This window comes from Symphalangus syndactylus, chromosome 3 (genome assembly GCF_028878055.3).
Source record: "Symphalangus syndactylus isolate Jambi chromosome 3, NHGRI_mSymSyn1-v2.1_pri, whole genome shotgun sequence".
NCBI lineage: Eukaryota > Metazoa > Chordata > Mammalia > Primates > Hylobatidae > Symphalangus > Symphalangus syndactylus.
This window is the reverse complement of record NC_072425.2, coordinates 45,859,959-45,885,811: the sequence shown is the minus strand read 5'-3', so window position 1 is coordinate 45,885,811 and position 25,853 is coordinate 45,859,959. Positions and strand designations below refer to the sequence as shown.

The following is a 25,853-nucleotide window of genomic DNA, read 5'->3' as shown; positions in this document are numbered from 1 at the left end:
GCAGAGCTCTCAGTAGGGTGTTTGTGGTTTGGTTTTGTTTTTATCTTTAAACCGTGGAGGAAAGAAAAGAAATCTCAGTGGGATGTGTGGTTTCTTTGTTTCTTTTCCTTCTTTTTTTCTTTCTTTCTGTACAAAGATAAGCTGTATCTGAGTGAGGAAAAGCAAGAAGAATAGGTTTTATGAGTTCTATAAGTGGATGCAAGGAGTTAATCTCTTTAAAAATATGTAAATGTCTTTACTTTTCATACCATGTATATGCTGTAAAATAGAAAAAAGTATAAAAAGATATCCAGTGAAAAGCAAGTCTCCCAGCCCCCAGCCACCAGCTTCCTTCCCTGGAGACAACCGCTGCCCCCAGTTTCTTGTGTAGTCTTCTAGAGATATTGTAATATACCGTATATATTTAAATATATCTTGTATATTTAATTTGTGTTAGTACATACATTTCCAACTGATAGCAATTCACTTCTGCACCTTGTTATTTTGTCTGTTTGTTTTTACATAGTATATCTTGATTGTTTCATATTAGTACTTAAGGAATCACATCTTTTGAAACGCTGCCTTGGATTTCGTTGTGTGAACCTGTCATAATTTATTATATTAATCATTCCCAAAGACGGGAATTTTAGGTAAATTTAAACCACGATGCTGTGAATATTTTTGTATGTGCTTTATATTTCACATACGTAACTTTATCTGTTAAAAATTCATAGAAGTATGACTGCTGGGTCAACGAGTACATGCACATTTGCCATTTTGATAAATGTTATCAAATTGCCTCCCGCCACGTTATACCAATTTATGCTCCTGCCAGCAATGCAGGAGAAGGCCTGCTGCCTTAAACCCTTGCCAACACAGCGCATTCTGATCTTTGCCAATCTGATAGGGAAAATGGTATCTCTTCATAATCTTAACTCATCATTCTCTCATTATGAATGAGGTTGAGTATTTTTCATATGTTTAAGATTTTAATTTCTTTTGCTGTGTCTAGAATTTTCTATTCTTTGCCCATTTTTCTTTTGGGTATTCATTTACTTTGCATATTAGAGAAATGAGTTTGTTGCTGTGATTTTTGTAGCAAATATCATTTCATGGTTTTGGGGTTTTCTTTGACATTGCGGGGATTATCTTTATTATTATTTTTTGCTACGCAGAACTTTTTTTTCTATGTGGTCAAATTTAACCAAATTTACCAATCTTTTACCTAAAATTAATTTCTGTTTTAAAGCAAGTTGTAAACTGGAGAGGATAAGCATTCAGTTGAGAATCAAATCTGAGTTCATGGCCAGCAAACACTTCCTCTCTATTGACCTTAGTTTAGTGTTTTGGAGGTGATTGGAGGCTGGGCGCAGGGGCTCACACCTGTAATCCCAGCACTTTGGGAGGCCGAGGCAGGAGAATCACTGAGTCCAGGAGTTCGAGACCAACGTAGGCAATATAGCGAGACCCTGTCTCTATAAAAAAATGAAAAAATTAGCTGAGTGTGATGCTGCATGCCTGTGGCCCCAGACATTTGGAAGGCTGAGAGGTGGAAGGGTCATTTAAGCCTGGGAGATGGAGGCTGCATTGAGCTGTGATCATGCCACTGCATTCCCACCTGGGCAACAGAGCAAGACTCTGTCTCAAAAAAAAAAAAAAAAAAAGAGGGGACTTGAGAACATGTACACATTCATTCATTTGTTCATTCATTCACTATAAGCCCTGGGTTGGTTACTGGGAACACAGATGGCCACAGATGGCCCAGTGGGAAGAGAGGCAAGTGACCCAATAGTGACATGCAGGGGCTATGATGGAGGACCCCGTGTGTACAGAGAGGACTTTTAATGCAGCCCCCAGAGGGAAGGGTGTGGGTGCAGGAGGTGAAGCGAGATTTCAGGGGAAGCGAGGACTGGGCTGATGAGCAGGAGTCATTCAGTGAAAATAACTGGGCTGGGCTGGGGCAGATGGCACAGAGGAAAGCATTCCTGGCAGGGGTGGGAGTCCCTGGGACAGCATGGGGCACACCGGGGCTGTGTCAAGCATGTCAGGGAGTAGGGAGTGCAGCTGGGTCCTGACCACAGAGGGCTTCTTGAGCCAGGTGGCAGCAGCCTGGTTAGCCCTGGCCCTGAGGGCCATGAATAATCCTATTTCATAGAAAGCTTCTAAGCAGGGCAGCAACAGGATCAGATGTGCTTTTTTGTCGAGGAGGGGTTAATCGTTTTCATTAAAGTTGTACGAAATATTTTCCATGAAATGTGCTATAAAGAAAAATACAATGAATATTTCTTTTGAATACCACCTAAACAATTAACACTATTACTACAGTTGAAAAGCCCCGTGCACCTCTCCCAAATTGCATCTCTCTGCCTCCCCTAAATGTTGGCAAGAATATGCTGCTGGTGGGTCTGCGACATGACACGGTTGCTTCAGAGAACAATTTTGCAACATTCAGGGAAGTTGTAGGTGCACATACCCATATTATCCAATAATTCCACTTCCAGCTGTGGAATTACCTGCACAGGTAAGCAGGAGGAGATGTGTATAAGGGAGTCCATGGCAGTATCATTTGTAATATTGATGGAAACCTCACTTCCCACCAACAGAAATGGGAATCAACCCATTGTGGCTTGTTTATACCATAGAGTACTATTGTGAATACATAAGGCCAGGCCAGGCGCGGTGGCTCACTGACGCCTGTAATCTCAGCACTTTGGGAGGTCAAGGCGGGCAGATCACCTGAGGTCAGGAGTTCGAGACTAGCCTGGCCAACATGGCAAAACCCCATCTCTACTAAAAGTATAAAAATCAGCCGGGCATGGTGGTGGGCACCTGAATCCCAGCTACTCAGGAGGCTGAGGCAGGAGAATCGCTTGAACCCAGGAGTCAGAGGGTGCAGTGAGCCGAGATTGCGCCACTGCACTCCAGCCTGGTCAACAAGAGTGAGACTCTGTCTCAAAAAAAAAGAAAAGAAAATATAAGATCAGAGCCACATGTATCAACAGGGATAAATCTAAAAAATACAATGCTGAGTGAAAAATAAAAGCAAGTTTCAGAAGAATGTGTGCATCATGCCACCATTTATATGAGGTGTAGAACACACACCATGGTTCTACATTCTGTTAGAAACATATATCGGGTGGACATACAAATGCATGGGAGTGATAAACACCAAATTCACAAGAATGGCTCCTGCCAGGGCATGGGCAGAGGAAAAGGACCGAAGAGAGTTCATGAGAGCTTCAGCTGAATTGATATTGTCTTTCTTAAGTGGAGTGGTGGGCACATACTCGTTCCTTATAATATTATAATTTTTTTTTTAGAGACAGGTCTCACTCTGCCACCTAGGCTGGAGTGCATTGGGGTGATCATAGCTCACTGTAGCCTCAAACTCCTAGGCGCAAGTGATCCTCCTGGCCGCGCTTCCAAAGTAGTAGATTACAGGCACGCACTACCACATTCTGCTAATTTTTACATTTTTTGTAGAGATGATATCTCTCTATGTTGCCCAGGCTGGTCTCAAACTCCTGGCCTCAAGCAATTTTCCTACCTTGGCCTCCTAAAACACTGGAATTACAGGCATGAGCCGCCATACCTAGCTCTATTTAAAAAATTTTTTAAATGATATATATAGAGAGAGACAGGGTCTTTCTTTGTCGCCCAGGCTGAAGTGCAGTGGCACGATCGTAGTTCATTGCAGCCTCAAACTCTTGGGTACAAGTGATTCTATCACCTTAGCCTCCTGAATAGCTGGGACTACAGGCACACATGACCACACCCGTTAATGTATAATGTATTTTATTTATCCATTGTTTTTCAAAATGATTTCAACATATAATCAATATAAATAGTATTGAGATGTTTTTCCAAACTAAGTCTTTGAAATTTAGTTTGTAGTTTACATTTATGACACATCTCAGTTGGGAAGACCCATTTTTCAAGTGCTCAATAGCCGTATGTGGCTACTGGTTATCATATCAGACAGGGCAGGGTCTGGTACGATAGAACCTTAGAGGTCACCAGTTACAACCTGATACAACTTTATCAACAGATAGAGTTGTGTCAGGTGACCTCTGCGGTTCTTTTCTAAACCAGCAAGTCTAGATGACAGTGACGATGATGATGATGATGATGATGGCGGCTACCTTTTTTCTCTTTTTTTTTAGACAGGGTCTCACTCTGTCACCCAGGCTGGAGTGCAGTGGCATGATCATGGCTCACTGCAGCCTTGACCACCTGGGCTCAAGCAATCCTGCCACCTCAACCTCCTGGGTAGCAGGGACTACAGGTGCACACCACCTGGCTTTTTTGTTGTTTTGTGGAGATGAGGTCTCACGATGTTGCCCAGGCTGGCCTTGAACTCCTGGGCTCAAGTGATCTGCACTCCTTGGCCTCCCAAAGTGTTGGGATTACAGTTGTGAGCCACAGTGTGTCCAGCCATGATATCCACCACTTTTTAGGCATTTGCCATGTGCCAGCACTTTGTATTATGTCGTCTAATCCTCAGAACAACCCTATGGGCTAATTACTCGCATTTTTAAAAATTGTAGTTAAGCATACATGGCATAAAATTTGGCATTTTAACCATTTAGCAACCAAGTGTCTCATATTGTTCTTTATACTGTACTTTTTTTGTGTAACCTAGATATTTCATAATAATTGAGGTTAGTACTGGCGGTGAGCAGCCTTCTCTGTGAGTGTTGTGGAGTCGAGATGGGGGCACGGCAGTCAGGGCATCTCCCTCTCCCAGCCACTGAGTATACATACCCATTCATGGGAAGTTTGAGTTCCTGGACCACCTGGAGTCTTGATTCCATTCTTCTTGCTGCTGAAGGGTCATTGATACAGTAGGCAGACTAGGTGGAGCCCCACCCGCAACCCTGGTAGAGACTCCATCTCAGTGAGGCTGCAACAGTGCATCAGCCAGAAATCACACCATCCATGGCTCGAAAATGTCCTGCCACTCACTAGGTGGGTAACCTCAGGCCAGTCATCTCATCTTCCCAAGGGATAAGAGCAGTTAATTTCCAGGGCTGCTGTGAGGACTAAGTAAAACCATGCACGAAAACCACATTGTTATTATTCTTTAAAAGGGAGCTCAAGGGCACAGAGGCAGGCTCCCATGTCAGCCTCGCTTTCCTGGTCAGTGCTGCAGGAGTGATTATCCCTGCACATTGACCTCTTGAGATTGTTCAGTGGGTATAATAAAATAAAGAATAGCGAATGTTTGTTGCACTGCTACCATTATTAACCAGGGGTTTCCATGGACGGTCTCATTTAGTCATTCTTTTGGAGCCCATTCTAGTGCCTGTATGACAGAGGAAGACACTCAGACTTGGAGTGGTTCAGTGACTCACTGGAGTTCACACAGCTACATAGTTGTGTCCAATAAGACAGTGGCAAGTTGGGTAAACTGGAAATCAGGCTGATTCCTCAGGTAGGGCTTTCCTTAGAGGGCCTCTCGAGTGTTTGGGGTTTTCTCTGGAGACCAATCGGCCAAGTCCCCAGAAACCACTTAGGTTCTCAATGGCCTCTGGCCTTTGGCCATAGCCCAGACAACCATCAATGAGTCTGCCCTGCCCTCTGGCCTCCAGAGGAGGACACTGCTTGATTCTGATCCTCACTCATTCCAGGCCTCCTCATCTGGTTGAATCCTCAGGATCCGGCTTCACTTCTAAGGCCAAAGGGTGTTACTTGTCCATTGTCCGGGCTACAGTGGTCTTGTCCCCCTCTCCCTGGGACCTGCCTTCCTGTCTCACTGCTGGTACCTTGGACATCAACTCAGAAGTGGGTGCATGTTGCTGCAAGCCAGTCTGCAGCCTTCTCCTGGGGAAAATAGTTGGATGGGCCAACATTCTCGAGCCTGGGGGCCTTTTCAGGACACCATAATGGAGCTCCACCATTTCTCCCTGCAAGGTGTGGTGGCATAGCCTCTGGGGTCAGATGCTCTGGGTTTGGAACCTGCATGCAACTTACCTTGAGCAAATGTGTTAATTTCTCTAAGCCTCATCTCAGAAGTAAGATGGGGATAAGAGTACCTAACCTCATAGGCTTGTTGTGAGGATTATATGAGCTAATGTATGTAGAGAGCTTAGAGCAGGGCCTGGTACAGAGAGAGCTTAGGGAATGTGGATGATGATGGCAGTGATGTCAAAGGCGATGACAATGACTCAAATTTCAATTGCCCTGAGGCCTGGGAACACTTTACTGTGTCCGTGATTTTCCCCTCACACTCAGAGGCACTTAAACAATAGATGTCATTCAAAGCAAAACAAACCTATCCAGTTTTTTATTTGTTTGTTTTTGTTTTGAGATGGACTCTCCCTCTGTCACTGAGGCTGGAGTGCAGTGGTGCGATCTCGGCTCACTGCAACCACCACCTCCGGGGTTCAAGCGATTCTCCTGCCTCAGTCTCCCAAGTAGCTGAGATTACAGGCATGTGCCAGCATGCCTGGATAATTTTTGTATTTTTAGTAGAGACAAGGTTTCACCATGTTGGCCATGCTATCCTCGAACTCCTGACCTCAAGTGATCCACCCTCCTGGGCCTCTCAAAATGCTGGGATTACAGGCGTGAGCCACCATGCCTGGCCCCTATTCAGTTTTATAGTGGGGAAAAAAAATCTCCAAGTTGATGGGGGACCATTATATATTCTAGGGATTACTCATTAAGTGTTTTCCAAACTGCAGGTCATGAACTATTAGTGGGTTATAAAATCAATTTAGTAATTAATTACCAGCATGTTTTTAATAAAATGAAACAGAAAAAGAATAATTAAATGAAAAGAAAAATATTTGAGTGCCTGGTGAGTATTTAGTCAATCATGTTCTATGAAACTTCTGTTTCAGTGTTACAGGTATCTGTCTACACGTGTGTATATTGGGTTGCAGCACAAATGCATTTCTTTTTGTGGGTCGTTGTCAAAACGTTTGAAAAACAACCATTTAGGAACTACTGTTTCAGTGGGGTTCCTGAGTGATCCCGTTTCATTTGTGACTGCGTTTCTTCCTCATTTTCAAGCAAAATGGAATATACCTGTAAAGCGTGGCCTCTCTCTCCCTCCCTGCAGTGTCTGCTTCCCAGGGTCACCTGGACCTCACGCAGCTCATCGGTGTCCCGCTGCCCTCGTCTGTATCCTTTGTCACAGGCTATGGTGGCTTCCCGGCCTACAGTTTCGGGCCTGGTGCCAACGTCGGCCGCCCGGCCAGGACTCTCATCCCATCCACCTTCTTCAGGGACTTCGCCATCAGCGTCATGGTGAAGCCCAGCAGCACCCGCGGCGGCGTGCTCTTCGCCATCACTGACGCCTTCCAGAAGGTCATCTACCTGGGTCTGCGGCTCTCAGGTGTGGAGGACGGCCACCAGCGGATCATCCTCTACTACACGGAGCCAGGCTCCCATGTGTCCCAAGAGGCTGCTGCCTTCTCGGTGCCCGTGATGACCCACAGGTGGAACCGCTTCGCCGTGATTGTCCAGGGTGAGGAAGTGACCCTCCTCGTGGACTGTGAGGAGCACAGCCGCATCCCCTTCCAGCGGTCCTCCCAGGCTTTGGCTGTCGAGTCCAGCGCTGGAATCTTCGTGGGCAATGCAGGAGCTACAGGGCTCGAGAGATTCACTGTGAGTTACAGTCCCACTCCAGGTAGATCAGGGAGGTGGATGAACAGACTCGCCATGCAAGAAATGGAGCAACTATTATTGTTATTATTTTATTCTTACGTCCTCAAAGAAGCATGCGTGTTACGATGGGAAATAACACTAGGTCTGGAACCCTAAAACCTAGATTTCCATCCTCAGTTTTCAACTTACCTTGTGGATTTGAGACAGTTATCCAGATTCTCTGATCCTCTCTGTGTTTCCTTATCTGTAAGTGGAGATAAGAAAACCTACCCCACAGGCTTGTAGGTCAAATAAGATAACTTGTGTGAATGCACTTTGTACGTTTTAAGATTTTATATAAAAGAGCAAGGTTTGTTATAGCCCTAAATGGTTTGATCTTCGGATATGGGTGGCAATTGCACTTAAGTAATTTCTGAAAAGGTGGGATACACTAGAATACCAGAGTGAGAGGTAGCTTTTCCCGCCTTCTAGGCAATGTGCACTTAAAAAAAAATTAAACTGACTTTACTATCAAAATGGGCTTTTATGAATAAGGCATTCTAAAGATCGCTAAGTTATTGTAGTTACTCATTTAGTCAGCACATGTATTTACTGATGTCTCGCTGGTGAACAGGACAGCACCAGAGGGTGGAGTTTGGGTTTTTCTGGAGTAGAGTGAAAGACATTGGAGAATGTTAAGAAGTTAAAATCCAAAGGGCAATTTTTAAATGCTCACTTTAGGAGCCTTTTGGAGAGGAAGCTGTCAGGTGTGGAGAGAGGGGAGGAGAGTGGAGGCAGGGAGGCTGCGGTAGCCCTTCTTGGGATGAGGCCTTCAAACCCAGAAGCTTTGAGCTGCAGGGGAAAGAGCTTTCTGGGAGAGGGAGATGTGTGTTTCAGGGCCTGCCACTGACAAGCTGGGGACCTGGAGACAGGAGGCTGCTGTGGTGTCCACACTTGAACACAGCGCTCCCCAAGGACCTCTCTGGCCCAGGGGTCAGTATGATACTGGCTCAAAGAGAGTCCCTCCATAACTGAGAGTGGGCCAAGAGGTGGCCTGGCTTTGTGGTCGAGACCACAGGCTGTACATCCTCACTCCCACGCTTTTACCTGTTCTTCTCCATTACAAAAACCATCATGTCTTCCACTGGCCGTCATGCTGTGTACGTGCAAACCGTGGCTTCTGATCCTTCTCTTTTCCCCAGGGCTCCCTCCAGCAGCTCACCGTGCACCCTGACCCCAGGACTCCCGAGGAGCTGTGTGACCCCGAAGAGTCCTCGGTGAGCTCCCCTACTATCCCACAGTGGGCCCTGCAACCCCAGCAGCCGCAGCCTGGGGAGGCCTGGATGCCCAGACAGTGGCATGGAGTTTCTGAAACCTCTCATTTTGGCAAGTGCTGCCTCAAGTCCTATTTTGGGCTTTTGGCGTGATTTCACTTTTTAAAGAGCGTCAGCCATCTCTGGTGCGGGGAGCTGTGTTTCTTATAAGGTGTCAGGATCCTCCGTGGCTGTGGCCGTCAATGGCCTGCTTTCCCGCCTTCTTGCCAAGAAATGGTGTCAAGATTCTAAAATCAAAGTTAAAACTGAGATATTCTGGGAGTAAATTCCTATAAAAAAAGATCCTCAACTTAGCTTTTATGCTTGGCAAATGAATTCGTTCCTCAGCTGGGGCTGGAGTGGTGGGCAGGAAAAAAAAAGATGACTCCCTTCTTCTCTCCCTCCTTCCCTTCCTCTAAGGATTGACTGAGCACCTGCTGGGTGCCAGCCCTGGGTAGGTGCTGGAGATAAAGGGATAACTGGGAACTGTTTAATAAGCTGCTCATATGCACTTCCATACCCAAATACAGTGGCAGAGCTGAGTGTGATGGGAACACGGGGAGATCCTCAAACCCAAACTCAACGTGTCAGGTGGGAGCAGGAAGAGGAAAGAGGAGGAACTCGAAGCGAGTTAGGGAGCAGGTGATGCCTGACCAATGACAAGGGTGAGGCCTCCCAGAGAGAAGGGGTCCAGGATGCAGTCAGAGGTGAGCAGAAGGTAGCACATTCCTGCAATTCCTGTTGCCCTTTGGGTGGCGTCAACCCCACAACAGAACGTAAATTGATTTTGTTAACTTTGTGAAAAACAAAATGCTGTCGATTCTGTTGGAAAGCCCCTGAGAGGAGGAATTTGGGCCCGTGAGAATGCCTGTGTTCCATGAGCCAGTGGTCCCAGCCTGACAGTCATGTGATGCTGATCAGTGTAGTCATGCGTTAGTCTCTGCATTGCCATTAATACTGAAAAAGTAGAAACAACCCAAGGGTCCAAGAACAAGGGATTGGTTACAAAATCACAGCACTCGGGCTCCTTGTCTGCCTTTAGGAGGCTAATTAGAAAGATGAGGTAATGCCAGGAAGTCATGCTTCGGCTGTAATGGTTCCCAGCGCAAGATTCCAATGACAGCCTCACAAAGGTTGGGAGAGTGGTGGGTATCTGGATAGAATGAAAGTCGATATGTTAGAGAGAGTGAGAAATCATTGTGTATTCTGTTAGAGCAATAAAATGTGGAAAGAAATAAAATGAACAACCAGGCTGGGCGCAGTAGCTCATGCCTGTAATCCCAGCACTTTCGGAGGCTGAGGTGGGTGGATCACTTGCGGTCAGGAGTTGGAGACCAGCCTGGCCAACATGGTGAAACCACGTCTCTACAAAAAATACAAAAATTAGTCTGGCGTGGTGGCGTGTGCCTGTAATCCCAGTTACTCGTGAGGCTGAGGCAGGAGAATCGTTTGAACCCAGGAGGCAGAGTTTGCAGTGAGCCAAGATCACACCACTGCACTCCAGCCTGGGTGACAGAGTAAGAGAAACCCTGTCTCAAAAAAATAAATAAATAAAACAAATAACCAACCATGCACACTGCACACACGCTGTCTCCTTAACCCCACTCTGTCTCTGATACACACACACACACACACACACACAGTTCCTCTGTAGGAGAGTCAGTTTGTCAGTTTCTGTGACCTTCCCAGTCGTCCAACTCCTATGGGCCCTGCCCACTCTGCCCAGTGTGTGGCACAGTTTGTCTCCACACAGGCATCTGGAGAGACCAGTGGGCTGCAGGAGGCAGACGGAGTAGCTGAGATCTTAGAAGCCGTCACCTACACTCAACCCTCGGTGAGTACTGAGATGCTGTGCCACGTGATCTTGCTCAGCTTTTAGCACGCTGAGAATTACTAGAGGGGGCCCAGAGTCCTGGGTCTGACCTCTTTGTTTTCAGACCTGTGAGCTTAATCGTTGACTCATCTGGGGAGGTCAGGAAAGTAACGGCCAATGGGCACTTTGCAAAATCCCATGGTGAACCACAACACCAGCTCCCTCAGTGCCACCCTGTGTGTGTGTGGCCATCAGAGGGCTGTCAAGGGCAAACGCTGTGCTCTACTGCTTTGGAGCCTTGGGTAAAAAGCCTGTGACCTTAGGTAACTTAACCATTCTGAACCTCAACTCCTCTTCCAAGAATGGTGATTCTAATAGCCCTATCTCATAGGGTTGTTTCCAGGGTTAGATGATGAAGTGCAGGGACAAGCCTCAGCCCAGCATTTGGCACGAGGGAAACAGCCCTGAACGATGATGGCTCTTGTTACATTTTCTCAGTGCTCCAGCTGTGAAAGCACAGTCAGGACCCCAGTCTTGTGAGTCACAGAGTCCTCCAGGGAGCTCACTTCTGACGCATGGGAAAGGCAATCCTAACTTCCAGTGGCCTGGACCTCCTCCCTCCTGGGAATGCACCCTGTGGCTGAGACATGGAAGTGGTTTTGAAAGCACTGAGTCAGACTGTGGGGACACCCAGGAGCCCGTTTTGAATGAAAACAGCAAGCAGCAGCAGAGTCACTAAATACAGCAGCGCTTCAGCCGTCTCCTTGCCTGGTCGGGCTACTTTGTAAATTTATCTCTAATAGAAGAAATCAGGGAGATGGAAATAAGGCAGTGGCTGGAGATTACAGACCTCGTGCAGCAGGGCTGTGGATGCAGCCCAGCTGTGGATACAGCAGAATAGAACTAGACTGTTAGCACTGGAAGGACCTAAAAGTCCTGTACATCTCTTTCTGTACAGAGGTGTACAGAAAACTGCCCTTTGTGTACAAACTGAGCAAACCAAGGCCCAGAGAGGGGAAGACACTGACTAAAGGGTGTACGGACAGGACTGGGGTAATAGCATGAGTCTCCTGATGCCCATCCATGGGGTCATAGCCTGAGTGGTATTGCAAAAGTCCATCCCTAGGATGGCGGCCAACTCTTGGCCAGTTGGAATGAATGAAGTTAAGGGTCCAAGTTGCCTGCCTAGCTGGAGATTGGGGAGGGCAACGGCTTTGGGTGGTGTGGCTATCCTGTGTGCCCATCAGCCCTTGGCCATCCCAGCGGCATATCCCAACCTGGGGCAGCAGGGCACAGAGTGGCCTTCACATCTGATGCTGCCCTGTGCACCAGCTCACAATTCACAGCGAAGCTAACTCAGGCAGAGGTGTCAACAGCCCAAGGTGGCAGAGAAGACAGGAAGAGGGTGTGGAGTTTGAGCCTGAAATGATCACAGGGGAGAGGAGTAGGGCAGAGCAGCTTGGGAGGGGGCACCGCAGCTGCGCAGCTGTGGACAGAGACAGAGAAGTAAAAGGAAAAGGAAGAGAACTGGCATTTCTTGATACCACTGTGTACCTGGTGCTATTGTGTCTGGAATTGGTGAGTTCTTGGTCTCACCAACTTCAAGAATGAAGCTACAGACCCTCGCGGTGTTACAGTTCTTAAAGGTAGTGTGTCCAGAGTTTATTCTTTCTGGTGTTAGGAGATTGTCCCTTCTTGTCGGTTCCTCGTCTCGCTGGTTTCAAGAGTGAAGCTGCTGACCTTCGCGGTGCGTGTTAACAACTCTTAAGGCAGTGCGTCTGTTGTTGTTTGTTCCTCCCAGTGGGTTCGTGGTCTTGCTGCCCTCAGGAGTGAAGCTGCAGACCCTCTCCATGAGTGTTACAGCTCATAAAAGCAGTGTAAACCCAAAGAGTGAGTAACAGCAATATTTACTGCAAAGAGTGAAAGAACAAAATTTCCACGGTTGGAAGAGCACCGCCTAGGGTTGCCGCCGTTGGCTCAGGCAGCCTGCTTTTATTCCCTTACCTGACCCCACCCACATTCTGCTGATTGGCCCATTTTACAGAGAGCTAATTGGTCCACTTTACAGAGAGCTGATTGGTCTGTTTTACAGAAAGCTGATTGGTCCGTTTTGACAGGGTGCTGATTGGTGCATTTACAATCCCTGAGCTAGACACAGAGTGCTGATTGGTGCATTTACAATCCTCTAGCTAGATATAAACGTTCTCCAAGTCTCCACTAGATTAGCTAGACACAGAGCACTGATTGGTGCGTTTACAAACCTTGAGCTAGATACAGAGTGCTGATTGGTGCATTTACAGTCCTCTAGCTAGACATAAAAGTTCTCCAAGTCCCCACTAGATTAGCTAGACACAGAGCACTGATTAGTGCATTTACAAACCTTGAGCTAGACATACAGTACTGATTGGTGCATTTACAAACCTTGAGCTAAACACAGGGTGCTGATTGGTGTGTTTACAATCCTTTTAGCTAGACGTAAAGGTTCTCCAAGTCCCCACCCAACTCAGGAGCCCAGCTGGCTTTGCCTAGTGGATCCCACACCAGGGCCGCAGGCAGAGCTGCCCACCAGTCCCACACCGTCTCCTCAGCCCTTGGATGGTCGATGGGAACAGCCGCGGCAAAGCAGGGGGCAGTGCCCATCAGGGAGTCTTGGGCCACGTGGAAGCCCACTGCGGGGGGGCAGGGCTCGGACATGGCAGGCTGCAGGTCCTGAGCCCAACCCTGCGGGGAGGTAGCTGAGGCCCAGTGAGAATTCGAGAGTGGTGCCAGCCGGTCGGCAGTGCTGGGGGACCCGGCACCCCCTCCAGAGCTGCTGGCCTGGGTGCTAAGCCCCTCACTGCCCAGGGTTGGCGGCGCCAGCTGGCCGCTTCGAGTGCAGGGGCCCGCGGAGCCCATGCCCACCTGGAACTCTCACTGGCCCATGAGCGCGGCATGCAGCCCTGGTTCCTGCCCACACCTCTCTCTCCATACCTCCCCACAAGCAGAGGGAGCCGGCTTCAGCCTCTGCCAACCCAGAGAGGGGCTCCAAAAGTGCAGTGGTGGGCTGAAGGGCTCCTCAAGTGTGGCCAGAGTGGACGCCGAGGCTGAGGAGGCACTGAGGGCAATCGAGGGCTGCCAGCATGTTGTCACCTCTCGCTATCGTATACATGATTTCACTTTTGTTTCTTGCCACCCTGCAAGGTAGGTGGCATCAGCCCCATTGTGCAGATTCAGAAATGAATGCCCAGGAGGTGGGGTGCCTCTTCCAGGGTCACAGGGTAGTGAAGTCAGGACTCAAGCCAGGCCCCACTCACTCCCCAGGCTCGGACCCTCCCCAGGACCATGGCACTGCAGGCACCGGGGCAGATGTGGGGCACGTGTCAGCCAAGGGGGCTATGAAATCAATCCCCAGACTATCTGGAAAAGTGCAAAAGAAAAATTTGTTGGTGATTTGATGAACTTGGTGGCCTCTGGGGAACCTCAAACACTTTCTTTCCATGCTTCCCCAGCCCCACTTTTCTCAGTGGTTTTATGGGAACTGGTGCAAATCAGAGTTCCACCAAGCGTGAATCCCAGCTCTGCCACTTACTAGCTCTTGACCTTGAGCAAGTGACTTAAGCTCTCCAAGGTTCAGTTTCCCCCTTGGTTACAATAGAGCAGACCTGCCTCATAGGGTTAGTGTGAAAATTAGACGAATTGCCCTGTGCAAAATGCTTGGACAGTGCCTGTTGTTACTACTGTTGACCAATGGGTTTGTTGTGAGGATTAAGGGAGGTGATGTGATGTGTCAGAGAGCAGCTCAGTGCTGGACTCAGCACCGGGCATAGTACAGATGCCTCGTTCCTCTTGGGGCCTCCTGGTTGGCCGGTGGCTTGGGCTGACAGGCATGCCAAACTCCTGTGGCTGCCTTCAGTTATTAAGGGGATTGCCCTGGGCTGTGCCTCGAAGCCTGGCAGTCCTGACCTTAACCTGTCTGTTCCTGATCATCAGAATGCCTTCCCTGTGCACTCGTCTGTCTGCGCCACAGTTCACGCTCTTCCACATGCTTCCATTTCCTTTAGTCTCATTTGCAGGGAGGTGTTTGGGGTCTGTTCTACATAGGAGGGCACTGAGGCCGTGGAGATGGTTACTGGAGGCACCCAGCATGGAGGTGGCAGAGCCAGGTCTCCAGCTCAGGGTCCAGAGTGCACTCAGTCATGCCACCCCTGAGCTGGGGACTTCCCCCTTTTAACATCTCCTGGAAGGGCTTTATGGCATTTTCCGGCAGCCACCCTCTAGGACGGGGAATTTCCCTCTTCAGCTCAGACAGTCCCCCCCACCCCTTGTCTGTCTGACTTCTTTCTTGGAATGAATCTCACTTCCCCATCCTCAGCCTTTCCAGCCTGCCACCCTTTGAGACATGAGCCATCGCCAGTGAACTGAATTGCAGACTTTCTGAGTGGTCAGGGACTACAAAGTCTCCTCTCCCTCCTTGCCCTCTTCCCCATTTAGGATCGGGGTCCTTGCTATCCAATTCTTTCCATTTTCAGAAAGTTCTATGCTGTTGGAATTAACATCCCTGTGGTCTCAGCCCTGGCTGTGCATCAGGGTCATTTGTGTGTAAGTGTGTGTTGGTGGTGGGGGTGGCATGGGGGGTTGGGGAGGCACTGTGGGGTAGGGATTGGTCTTTAAAAGCAGATTCTTGCCTGGGCTATAGACCTGGATGTTCAGCTTCAGTAGATCTGGAGTGAAAGATCCTAGAATCTGTATTGACAAAAAGCTCTGCAGGTGATTCTGGTCCTCAGCCAGGGCCTCTTTCCCAAACACACCCAGATGCTCACAGTTCTCTGGACAGACCGAGCACTTTCTCCACTCCATGGCGCCTTACTTCCTGCGGTTCTGTTTGCCTGGAGGGCCCCTCCCAGCTCCCATTTCTGCCTGGCAAGTTCCTACTTAGCCTTCAGGATCCAGTCCACATCCCCTCCTTGGAGGCCATTATTTAGCTAAGCCCCCTCCTCGCGCTTGGCTCTCACTCCCGCCATCCCATGCATCACACCGAATCGTGGTTTGTTGCATCTGGACTAGGTCTGGGGATCCTCCATCTCCTGACAGCTTGAGGACAGACACACTGTCTTATTCATTTCTGTGTCCCCAGGGCTCAGCCAAGGACCTGGCACACAGTAGGGCCTCTGGAAATATGTGCAGAATGAGTAAATCTGATTGTGTGGACGTGAGCCTGGGCTCAGCAAATTGCAACACTTTTAATAACAAGTCTTCAGACTTGAGATTCCTATTTTGTCACAGGCTACACTGGATCCCCATTCATGTTGATCTCTGAAAACCAAAGCCACCTATTTGAGGCAGGTCCCCTTACCCTCACTCCTGAGGGTCAACTCAGCAGAACCATGCCCTGTCGTTGCAGGGGGGTTGGGATGCCTTGTTGGGAGTTTGACAAAAGAAGTTTTTGGCTGATGGGATGGATCCCAACTTCAGCCACCCTGAGTTACAGAGCTCAGCCCCCATCTCGTTGTCTTCCTATGTTTCCTGAACCCTCACCTGCCCTGCCCGCCTCATCCCAAAGTCCAAATGCCTTATAGAGCACCTTTGCTACCAGCCACCAGCAGCCTCACTCCAGACTAGAGATGAGCATTCAGGGGCTTGAGCATTGGTTCCTGAACCAGTGATGGAGTGGCTTCTGCCTTGATCCCTCACAGGGAGAGGAGAGGAACCTCCTGGGCAGGGGTCTTTATCTATCCTGCTAGATGAGCATCCATCTGGGTCGAATGGAGACATCCCACCTGGTCTTGTTCACAACCTCCCCTGGGGAGGTGCCTGCTCTCTGCTCCCACTGCTGCCCTGGTTCCTGCCTTGTGGACTTCTTTAGTACCACTCCCCAGTCACCTGGCATAACCCTCAGCTCCTCAGTGTGATCTAGTCAATGATCACACTGCCACCAGCGAGGACTCTCTGAAACACACAGCTGCCCCCACCACTCCCTCACCCGATGCTCCCCAGTGGCTGCCTGTGGCCCTTGGGTTCAAGCCCATTCTTCTCCGCATAGAACCAGCCCCTCCCTCTGCCTGCCTCCCTGGGCTCTGTTCCAGTGCTTCCCTGCTCAAGCCCTGGGCTCTTACCAAGCTCAAGTTGCCAGGCCCTGACTTTCATCAACCCTCCACCCCTATGTTCTGAAACCCTGCTCATTCTCCAAGGCCCAACTCCTTAAAGCCTTTCCTCCCACCTCCACCCTGAAGATTTTACAGTACAATAGAATCCATGGTGATTGTCTCTGGGTGTTAGGACTCAAGGTGATTTCTCTTTTTGCTCATCTGCCCTTACAGTGTTTTCAATAATGAATATGGAATATTTATGTACTAAACATAAAGGTGTGCTTAGCCCTTCCATGCATTTTCTATTTCCTGCCTTCAAGTAGTTCTTTATTGTCCTCATTTTTACAGAGGAGGAAGCTGAGGTTCAGTGAAGCTCCATGACTTGCCCAACATAACTGAGCTTATAAGTGGAGAGCTGGGATTTGATCCAGGTCTGACTGTAAAAACTGAACTATTAAATTCTAAATTATGGGGCTTCCAAGAATCCTCCTTGTTCCATGGACCAGAAACTTACTGATTTACTAGATTCTGAATTAAGGAAATAACCTTCTGTTATTAGTCAGGAAAGGTAAGTGATGCTGCAGTAACAAATTAACCTTAAAAATCTTAGTGCCTTACAAAACAAAGATTGGTTTCTTGTTCATACCACGAGTTCAACACTGATCCGCAGGATTCTTCCATGCACCCCCAGCCTCTTGAGCTTAGAAAGTGATAAGGCTATCTGAATGCTGACAAGCACTGGGTCCTGCGAGCTGCTGCTTGGGTCCAGGGGTGATGTTGTGACTTTTGGAGCCCATGCCGGGATTTCTGCCTAGATCACTGAAGCGCTCTGTTTTTCTGTTGGGTTTTTGTTTGTTTGTTTTTCTCTAGTTGGTAATGTTGGTTAAGACACTGACTGGCTTTGGGAAAGCTATATAGATGCTGAAGTTTCCTCAGAAGGAACCATACCCATCTTTCATTTTCATAGGTGTTTTCATATCTGGCATTGAATTTATATGCAGTTTATTGAGTGCAGCCTGGTTCATTCATTTGTTCACTAATTCATTCAATCATTCCCTCCTCTAACAGATCTTTACTGGGCACCTCCTCTGGCTGACCTGGGATTTGGGAATCACAGAAATGTGGTCCCTGTGCTCAGAGAGCTTTGGCTGAGATGAATAGTCTCACTGTCAACTGAACAGAATCTAATGACCTCTAGTAGGCACCTCTTTCAGGCCCTGGGAGGTGCAGCCATTGCCCAGGTAGACACCAAGCGAGGCCAAGCTTTCCCCTTGGTTTATTCAGCATCTTGTGGATATATTATTTTCTCCAATGATATTCACCATCATTTCTTCTGCTTTACTGCCAAGTAAATCATTTTGCATCTCATTTTTCCTCCCTTCAGCCCAAAGAAGCAAAAGTTGAACCCATAAACACACCTCCAACTCCATCCTCGCCCTTTGAGGACATGGAACTTTCTGGTGAACCTGTACCTGAGGGGACCCCGGAAACCACCAACATGAGCATCATCCAGCACAGCAGCCCCGAACAAGGCAAGTCCGGATGCATATGCCTACGTAGTGGCCTTTTATTGGGTGATTACCATGTGTCCAGCCGGGGCCATGTATGTAACATACAGAATCTCATTTAACCTTCCCCTCAACCCTTTAAGAAAGGGTGAGAACCACCCTCATTTTACAGACAAGATGAGGAAATTGAGCCACAGAGAAGTTAAGTAACCCAGGCAGGAGCAAACAGCTTGTGAATGGCAGAGCTGGCATTTGATCTCAGATAGCAGAGCTTCTAACCCCCAGATCTGGAGCTTCTAACTCCCAGACTCTATCCCTTCTGGGGTTTAACAGAAAAGTTTGTAATAATCCTTGCTGTTTGTTGAATACCTATGGTGTGCCAAGTGTTTGGATATTTTGTCTCCAACACCGACAGCATATCGCCTACTCAGTAGCACTGGCCACTATTTTATAGGTGGAAAAACCAACACTTGGAAGAGCTAAGTCCAGAGTCCCCACCCTTTCTGACTTTTGTCACAAACTCCCCAACTCTCAGAGGATCAGCTAAACTCCTGTGTGGCACAAGTGAGAAACTGATGGCCAGAGAGGGGCTGGTTACCCAGTAAGGCAGCAGCAGTCCCTAGGAGAAGAGCTGGTCCCCTGGCTGCCCATCCAGGGCTCTGGCCCCTGCCTCTTGTCCCCCTACCTGTGCAGAGAAGCACTGGTAAAAGCCCAGGCATCAAACACTATCCCCCAGGCACTAGCTTGGCATATGCCCAAGCCCTGAGATGGCTTGTGGTTTCTGTCATTTCTCAGAGGGGCCGTCACTTCAGACTGAAGATGTAAGTACGAGATCATTCCTGGCAGCACTGTTCTTAGGAACAAAAATAACCCAAACTGCCCACAGTAGGGATTGGTTGGCCAAATTCTATTTCACTCATATATACAGCCCTGATATTGGTGATACAGAAGATTTAATGACCCAGGGACATGCTCGTGGTATATTCCACCAAAAAAAGCAAATTCCAAAATTATGTGTCTATGTCCCTAGTTTTGAATATATGTTATTTATGTCTATTTACATATAGCTATGTAGAGCGATGTGTGTGTATTAGATACATCACATATTAGACGTAATATTCATCAAAATGTTATAAGCAGTTATCTCTGAGTGGTAGGATTATGGATGGTTTTTACTTTCTTTATTGTACTTCTGTATTTTATTAATACAAGTCTTCTACAATAATATGTATCACTATTCTTTTTGCTTCTGCCATCAGTTAATGAGTGTTATTTTAACAACTAAATTTGGGGACTCTGTGGGTCAGAGAAGATACAGAGAACTGGAGAGAAAAATTTGTAGGATAATTTAATAACGTCATGACAGAGCCAAGGAGGCAGGGTGTTGCTGTGGAAATACTGCCCGCTGGGGAGAGTCAGACAGCTTGGAAGGAGGCCCTGCCTAGCCCCCTATTTGCTGTCGGCCTGGGGCAAGTTGCTGATCAGTTTCCAAGCTTCAGATTCCTTAGCCGTCCTCTGGGAGCATGAACAATCCCCGCTGCTGGGTGGATGAGAGGGCTGAATCTGGCCGTAGTTGTGCAAGTGGCTTCTGAATTGCGAATGCTTTTCTCAGGGGTGGAATTAGGATCTCTGAGCAAGGGGTTAAGGCGAAGGGGCTGGGGCGAGGGCTTTCCTAGACTGAGGAGATGAGGTCCACGTGGGGACTGGGCTCTGATCCCAACGTAGCTCGCCTGTTCCCGGGATCAGCCACACTCCTTATCTAGCAGAAAAAAGGTCAGTTGAAAGCAACGGAGCTAGCCAAAGTGTCCTTTTCTTCTTGATGTGTAGACAGCCCGGATGGTGGGAGAAAGCCCTGGCTAAGCAAAGCCCCTAATATTTGCATTCGGAGCTTCCCTGACATCATCTTGCCCTGTGGAAGGGGCCACCCCACTTCCTTCGTCCCACGGGTCAGGCCTTGGAGGCCCTGCAATCGGCTGCTTGCACGGCACGCCCTGGTGGTCAGAGCAGGGAGGACGAGCGTGCTCGACCCGTGCTGGCCACTCTTCCACCACAGGATGGGACGTGAGTGGGTGGGGGTGGGTGGGGGGTGCCAGAGTCCTTTGGAGGATTTGGCACCTCTTCCTGGTAATTGTGACCATGGTGAGCACAGCCTGTTTGGGAAGGGCCTGGCCCGGGGACAGGCTGACCTGGCTTCAGGGGCCTTCCCAGCCTCAGTCTCATTCCCAGGGTTAATAATACTGAGGTATTAATGTGTGGATCCAGCAGGACACGCCTGTCATGGGGTGATAGTGGGATTCCCACCCAGGATCTGCCCACCGGGAAGAAGGTGGTAGGAGGGGTCCCGGTGGGCAGGACAGGTGGGCCAGCAGGAGGGTTGCCGGAGGGAGTTCATGGGACAATCTTGGCATGGGCCCAGCCGTAACAGGCGTGCAGTCATGGTAGTGCAACTGCTTCTTCTTCTTCTTCTTCTTCTTTTTTTTTAGACAGGGTCTTGCTCTGTCACCCAGGCTGGAGTGCAGTGGCGCAATCATGGCTCACTGCAGCCTTGACCTTCCAGACAGGAGCTCCCTCCTTAGGCTCCTGAGCAGCTGGGTCTACAGCCACATGCCACAATGCCTGGCTGATTTTTTTTTATTTTTAGTAGAGATGGGGTCTCACTATGTTGCCAAGGCTGGTCTTGAACTCCTGAGTTCAAATGATCCTCCTGCCTCAGTCTCCCAAAATACTGGATTACGGGCATGAGCCACCATGCCCAGCCAATGAATAACTTTTCTTTGTTTCAAAACTCCATTTCCTTTTTTTTTTTTTTGGAGATGGAATCTCACTCTGTCACCCAGGCTGGAGTGCAGTGGTGCAATCTCAGCTCACTGCAACCTCTGCCCACTGCAGCCTCTGCCTCCTGGGTTCAAGTGATTTTCCTGCCTTGGCCTCCCAAGTAGCTGGGGTTACAGGCATGTGCTATCACACCTGGCTAATTTTTGTATTTTTAGTAGAGATGGGCTTTCACCATGTTTGCCAGGCTGGTCTCGAACTCCTGACCTCAAGTGATCTGCCCACCTAGGCCTCCCAAAGTGCTGGGATTCCAGGCTGCTTTTTAAATTGCAAAAGAAATATATGCATGTGGGAACAATTAAATTAATGCTCGGTTGTATAAACCAGAAAAATAATAGTTTCCTCTTCTTATACTCCTATCTTCTGGAAAATATCAGTACTAAACACTGTGGTTTAGCCAAGTATATAAATATATAAGCACATATATATACATATACATATATATGTATATATTATGTATGTCATATAGTAATCATTATTACATAACATGAATATGTTATATATATAATAATGATAAGACATCTATACTCATACTTTTTTTTTCTATTTTACACACGTAAAACATATCAACAATGAATATTTATGAATTGCTTACTGTATGCCAGGGGCTGTCCTCAATGCTTTATTTGCATTAACTTACTTAGTCCTTGTGACACATAGTACTCAAAACAACCCTGTGAGGTAGGAATTATTGTAATTCCCCATTTCTAGATAAGGAACTTGAGGCAGAGGTTGAGCGACTTGCCTGCAGGTGGTGCCAGAGTCTGGAATGGAAACCACACATGCCTTGCCATGTATGTTGTTCTGCAACTTGTTTTTTTTCCCTCCTCTTGACCCTGTGTCATGGTATCTGAACATCTTTCCAAGTTAGTTGGTGAAGAGATACCTCATTCTTTTCCAAGACTACAAAATGTAGTTATTGATAGCAGAATGCCTGCTTCCTGTAGGGTCTGGTGAGATCCTGAATGACACACTGGAGGGGGTTCATTCTGTGGATGGTGACCCCATTACTGACAGCGGCTCAGGGGCTGGGGCCTTCCTTGACATCGCTGAAGAAAAGGTGAGTAGATGGTAAATTGCATTTGATTAGTCAGTAGTAGGCTTGTTTGCTTATTTCAAACTTGATGATTTTATTGAGCACCAGAGAGAACCACAAGGGTTTTGGTTGAACAGCATCAAGATTGCTTCTGTCCTCATGGGACAGAGGAGGTCAGAGTGCCAGGGCCACAGAGGCTCTCCAGGGATGCACAGGACTGGTGGGGGATATGCAGTGCAAGTTTGTCCTCACACTTGCCTGTGAGGAGTGTCCAGGCCTCAGCAACGCACCCCTGCCCTCCTGCTCAGTTGTGAAGACACATAGCTTTATCAGCCCTTTGGGTCCCCTTCAAGACAGAATCAGATTAACTGCAGGTGCGTTCATGCTACTGTTTGGTAATTGGCTTTTACATCTGCGAAGCCAGTTTTTGAAATACTGGGCTCCCTAGGGTGCAAAATTAAAGCATAACTAGTTTTCTCAAAATGGCCCCTGCTGAAAACCCACAATGCCAGCTCATTCCTTCCCTTCTCCTGGGATGAAAACTTAAGACAGTTCTTATAGCTTTCTCAGTCACTATCTGGTAACAGTCAATTTTCACAGATATTTAAAAGTCAAGCCCAGCGTAATATAAAAAATTCAACAAAATTACAAACACAGTTTCCCCCCTTCCATACTCAGGCCTGCTGTAGACTAGGAACCTGCCAGGAAAGGGAAGCATGGTTAGGGGTTTCCTCTCTATTTTCTTACTTCTTTCTCCTCCTTATCCTCATGATCTCCCCATCCTCTAGAGCTATTTTTAACATCTGCAGGGGCTGACCCACCTGAAGAAATGGGCACAGTTGTACTTGGCTGGTCAAATTATGATCTGGGCTTTTGGTGTGGAAGATGCCTGATGGTTGGAACTCTCTCTTATGGGGGCTTTTGTGGTTCCTGGGAGGTCTTCCTGCAGGGGATCTAGGATCAAAGTTCCATAGTTGGCCTTGTAACTTCTGCCCGGGCTTCCACCCCATACAGGGTGCCCGGATCTTCTGCATGGCCCTTTGAGTACAGCCCATTTCAGCCAGCTCCCTTTAGAGAGATTTTATCTTGTCTATCTCCAGCAAAACAACTGCAGGACAAATACCCCTCCCTTCTCCATCCCCCTCCCCTCCTCTCCCCTTTCCCTCTCACCTCCTCCTTCCCTCCTCTCCCCTTTTATTCTCTCCCTTCCTCTCCTCTCCCCTCCCCTTTTCTCCTCTCCCCTCCTCTTCCCACTTCCCTCCTCTTCTCTTTCTCCCTCACCTCCCCCTCCTCTCCTCTCCCCTTCCCCGCTCTTCCTTTGTCCTTCTCTCCCAACTCTGAATCTAAAGGGCTCCCTCTTTTCACCTTTTGTCTCCCTGGAGAAAATCAGACACCAGTCCCTGAGCCTCCCAAATTCCAGGAAATACATACCCAGCTCACCAAATGGTTTAGCATGAGGAGAGGGGAGGAGAAGAGCCGCGGTACACTGAAAATTCTTTCCAAAGGAATTCTTGCTCTCCAGGCACTCAACCCCAATATGAGTCCTGTGTGGTTTCTTACATAGTCTGGAGGTAGGAGATGGCCAGGAGCTGGTAGAACGGGTGCCATTTCCTTGTCTTAGCATGGGGAGATTACCTGATGCCTGTGAAATTGCACTTGCCCTTTGGGGCTTTAGCTGATGCTGTCAGAAAGAGTCTCATTTTAACATCCTGGGACCTCAGCTTTCCTCTTAACTGTTTTTTGGGACAGTAATTCTGCAAGGATTTAATATGTTTTATGAAAAAGGGGCTCTGTGGTCAAATGACTTTGGGAAATGCTGCACTCTACATTCCTCTTTTTATAGATTCTGAGAAATCCTGCAGCAAGGAAATCTTTTTAACTTTGATTAGCCTGGTGTTTTTTGTAACCGAAAGAACCATATTTTTGCAATAAATAAATAAGCAAACTTTGGGAAATGAAGATAGAACATAGTTTGCTGTCACCAGCCCCAAAGCTGGTCTCTCTTTCCATTTCTCCCATTGCTATGAAACCTTCAGGGAATCTGCCTGTGCATTCCCAAAGGAAACTGAGTCACAGGGAGAGAGAAGAAGCAGGAATGTCTCTGTCTCCCAGCCTAGAGAAAGCTGAGGAGGACAGAGGTGCTGCCTACACATTTCTGAAGCACCTTCATGGGCAAAGACATTGTCTAATGCCTTCTGGATGGGTACATGGGGAGGTCACAGGGAGGCGATGGGTCTCAGTAGAAGTATCTAGAGCTAGACCAGGCTGACACAGAAGCAGTGATTTCCATGTTACTGGAGGTGCAAACCGACACTAGGAATCAAACACCAGACATAGGTGCCTGGGCAGTCTTTCCCATCCCTGGATTTATGAAACCATAGATGTGAAAGTCCTTGAGAGAAAGAAGCTACAGAAATGCAGGTGGCTGGAGAAGGCTAGGCAGTCTGTTCTCTCCAGCCACAGGCATGTTGATGGGAGCCCAGAGACATGGTCTCTTGGTGATGCCTTTGTTTTCAGAATTTAGCAGCGACAGCAGCAGGGCTGGCCGAGGTGCCCATTGGCACTGCTGGAGAAGCAGAGGCCAGCAGTGTGCCCACCGGGGGACCGACCCTCTCTACGTCCACCGAGAACCCAGAGGAAGGGGTGACTCCAGTAAGTAGCTCAGAGTGCAAGCTCCCCTTCACCTGTGTCTGGGGTTGGGGGTTGTGTTGGGTGGGAGTGGTCACTGGCTTTCCCTATCTGTCTGCGAAACACAGTGACAGTGTCATGGGGCCAGTCTGTCAGAGTAAGCACTAAATAGCGTTGACCCATTCAGTGGTGGTGTGCAGAGCCCTACACTGTGCTGGACACTAGGCCTGGTTTCAGGGATGGATAGTAAATAGGATAGACCTGATTCCTGAAGACAGAGTGGTGAGAGGGGCTGTGGTCAGTGATAGGTGAAGCACAGAATGCCCTGGGAGCACTGAAAAAGGGGCCTAGAACCCTGACTCGGGGGCACAGAGCTTTCCTGGGGAAAGGATGCTGAAGGTGGGCCTGAGAGGGTAAGTAGAAGTTGCCTAGCAGAGGGGGTGAGACAGGTGTTTCAGCAAGGTGGGCTGGCAGGAGCAAAGGCCTGGAGCCTGAAGAAGGGCAGCATACCTGCGGGGTTAAGCCTGAGCCAGGGGTCGGGGAGAAGTGGCTGGAGAGGCTCTAAGGACACAGAGAAGATTCAGCAGAAGTGGGGAGTCACTGAAGGGTAAGAAACAAGGAATGGATGTAGCCAGATTAGAATTCCAGAAAGATCACCCTGACTACTGAGAGGAGAAAGGGTGGGGAAGCAAACTCGGAGAAAGAGGCCAGGCTTGGGGACTGTGTTGGAGTTTGGGTGAGTGGTGGTGCCAGCCTGCCCTGGGATGGCCAACAATGTCAGATCCTCCCAGAAGTCCCAGTGAGCAAAGGAGTGAGAAACATCCATTGAATTTGTCCATTCATGGTGAGTGGCCTTGAGGAGAGCAGCTTCAGGGCTGTCGGAGCGGTGGAAGCCACATGGCACTGGGCTAGGGAGACAGTGGAACAGGGAGTGGTCCACGAGGGTAGACTACTGCTTCAACAAGAAAGCTGTGGAGTCTGAGGACCTAGACTTTTGTTTCAACACAGTGACTTTAGCACCAGTAGAAGCTGCACTCTCTGATTAGGGGACACAGCTTGGAAGGGCTATTGGTGAGCACATGCCCC

At 48.4% G+C, this 25,853-nt stretch overlaps 1 protein-coding gene across 2 annotated transcripts in view; it reads left to right on the top strand.

Annotated features, from left to right (window-relative positions):
* COL15A1 (collagen type XV alpha 1 chain) overlaps positions 1-25,853 on the top strand; it is a 133,769-nt gene that overhangs the window by 37,558 nt on the left and 70,358 nt on the right. For both annotated transcript variants that reach the window (XM_055271692.2, XM_055271691.1), the window contains 6 exons: positions 7,046-7,593; positions 8,775-8,849; positions 10,639-10,719; positions 18,148-18,295; positions 22,051-22,163; positions 24,657-24,791. In XM_055271692.2, the coding sequence (XP_055127667.1) occupies positions 7,046-7,593; positions 8,775-8,849; positions 10,639-10,719; positions 18,148-18,295; positions 22,051-22,163; positions 24,657-24,791 (1,100 nt within the window). The remainder of the gene's footprint in view (positions 1-7,045; positions 7,594-8,774; positions 8,850-10,638; positions 10,720-18,147; positions 18,296-22,050; positions 22,164-24,656; positions 24,792-25,853) is intronic.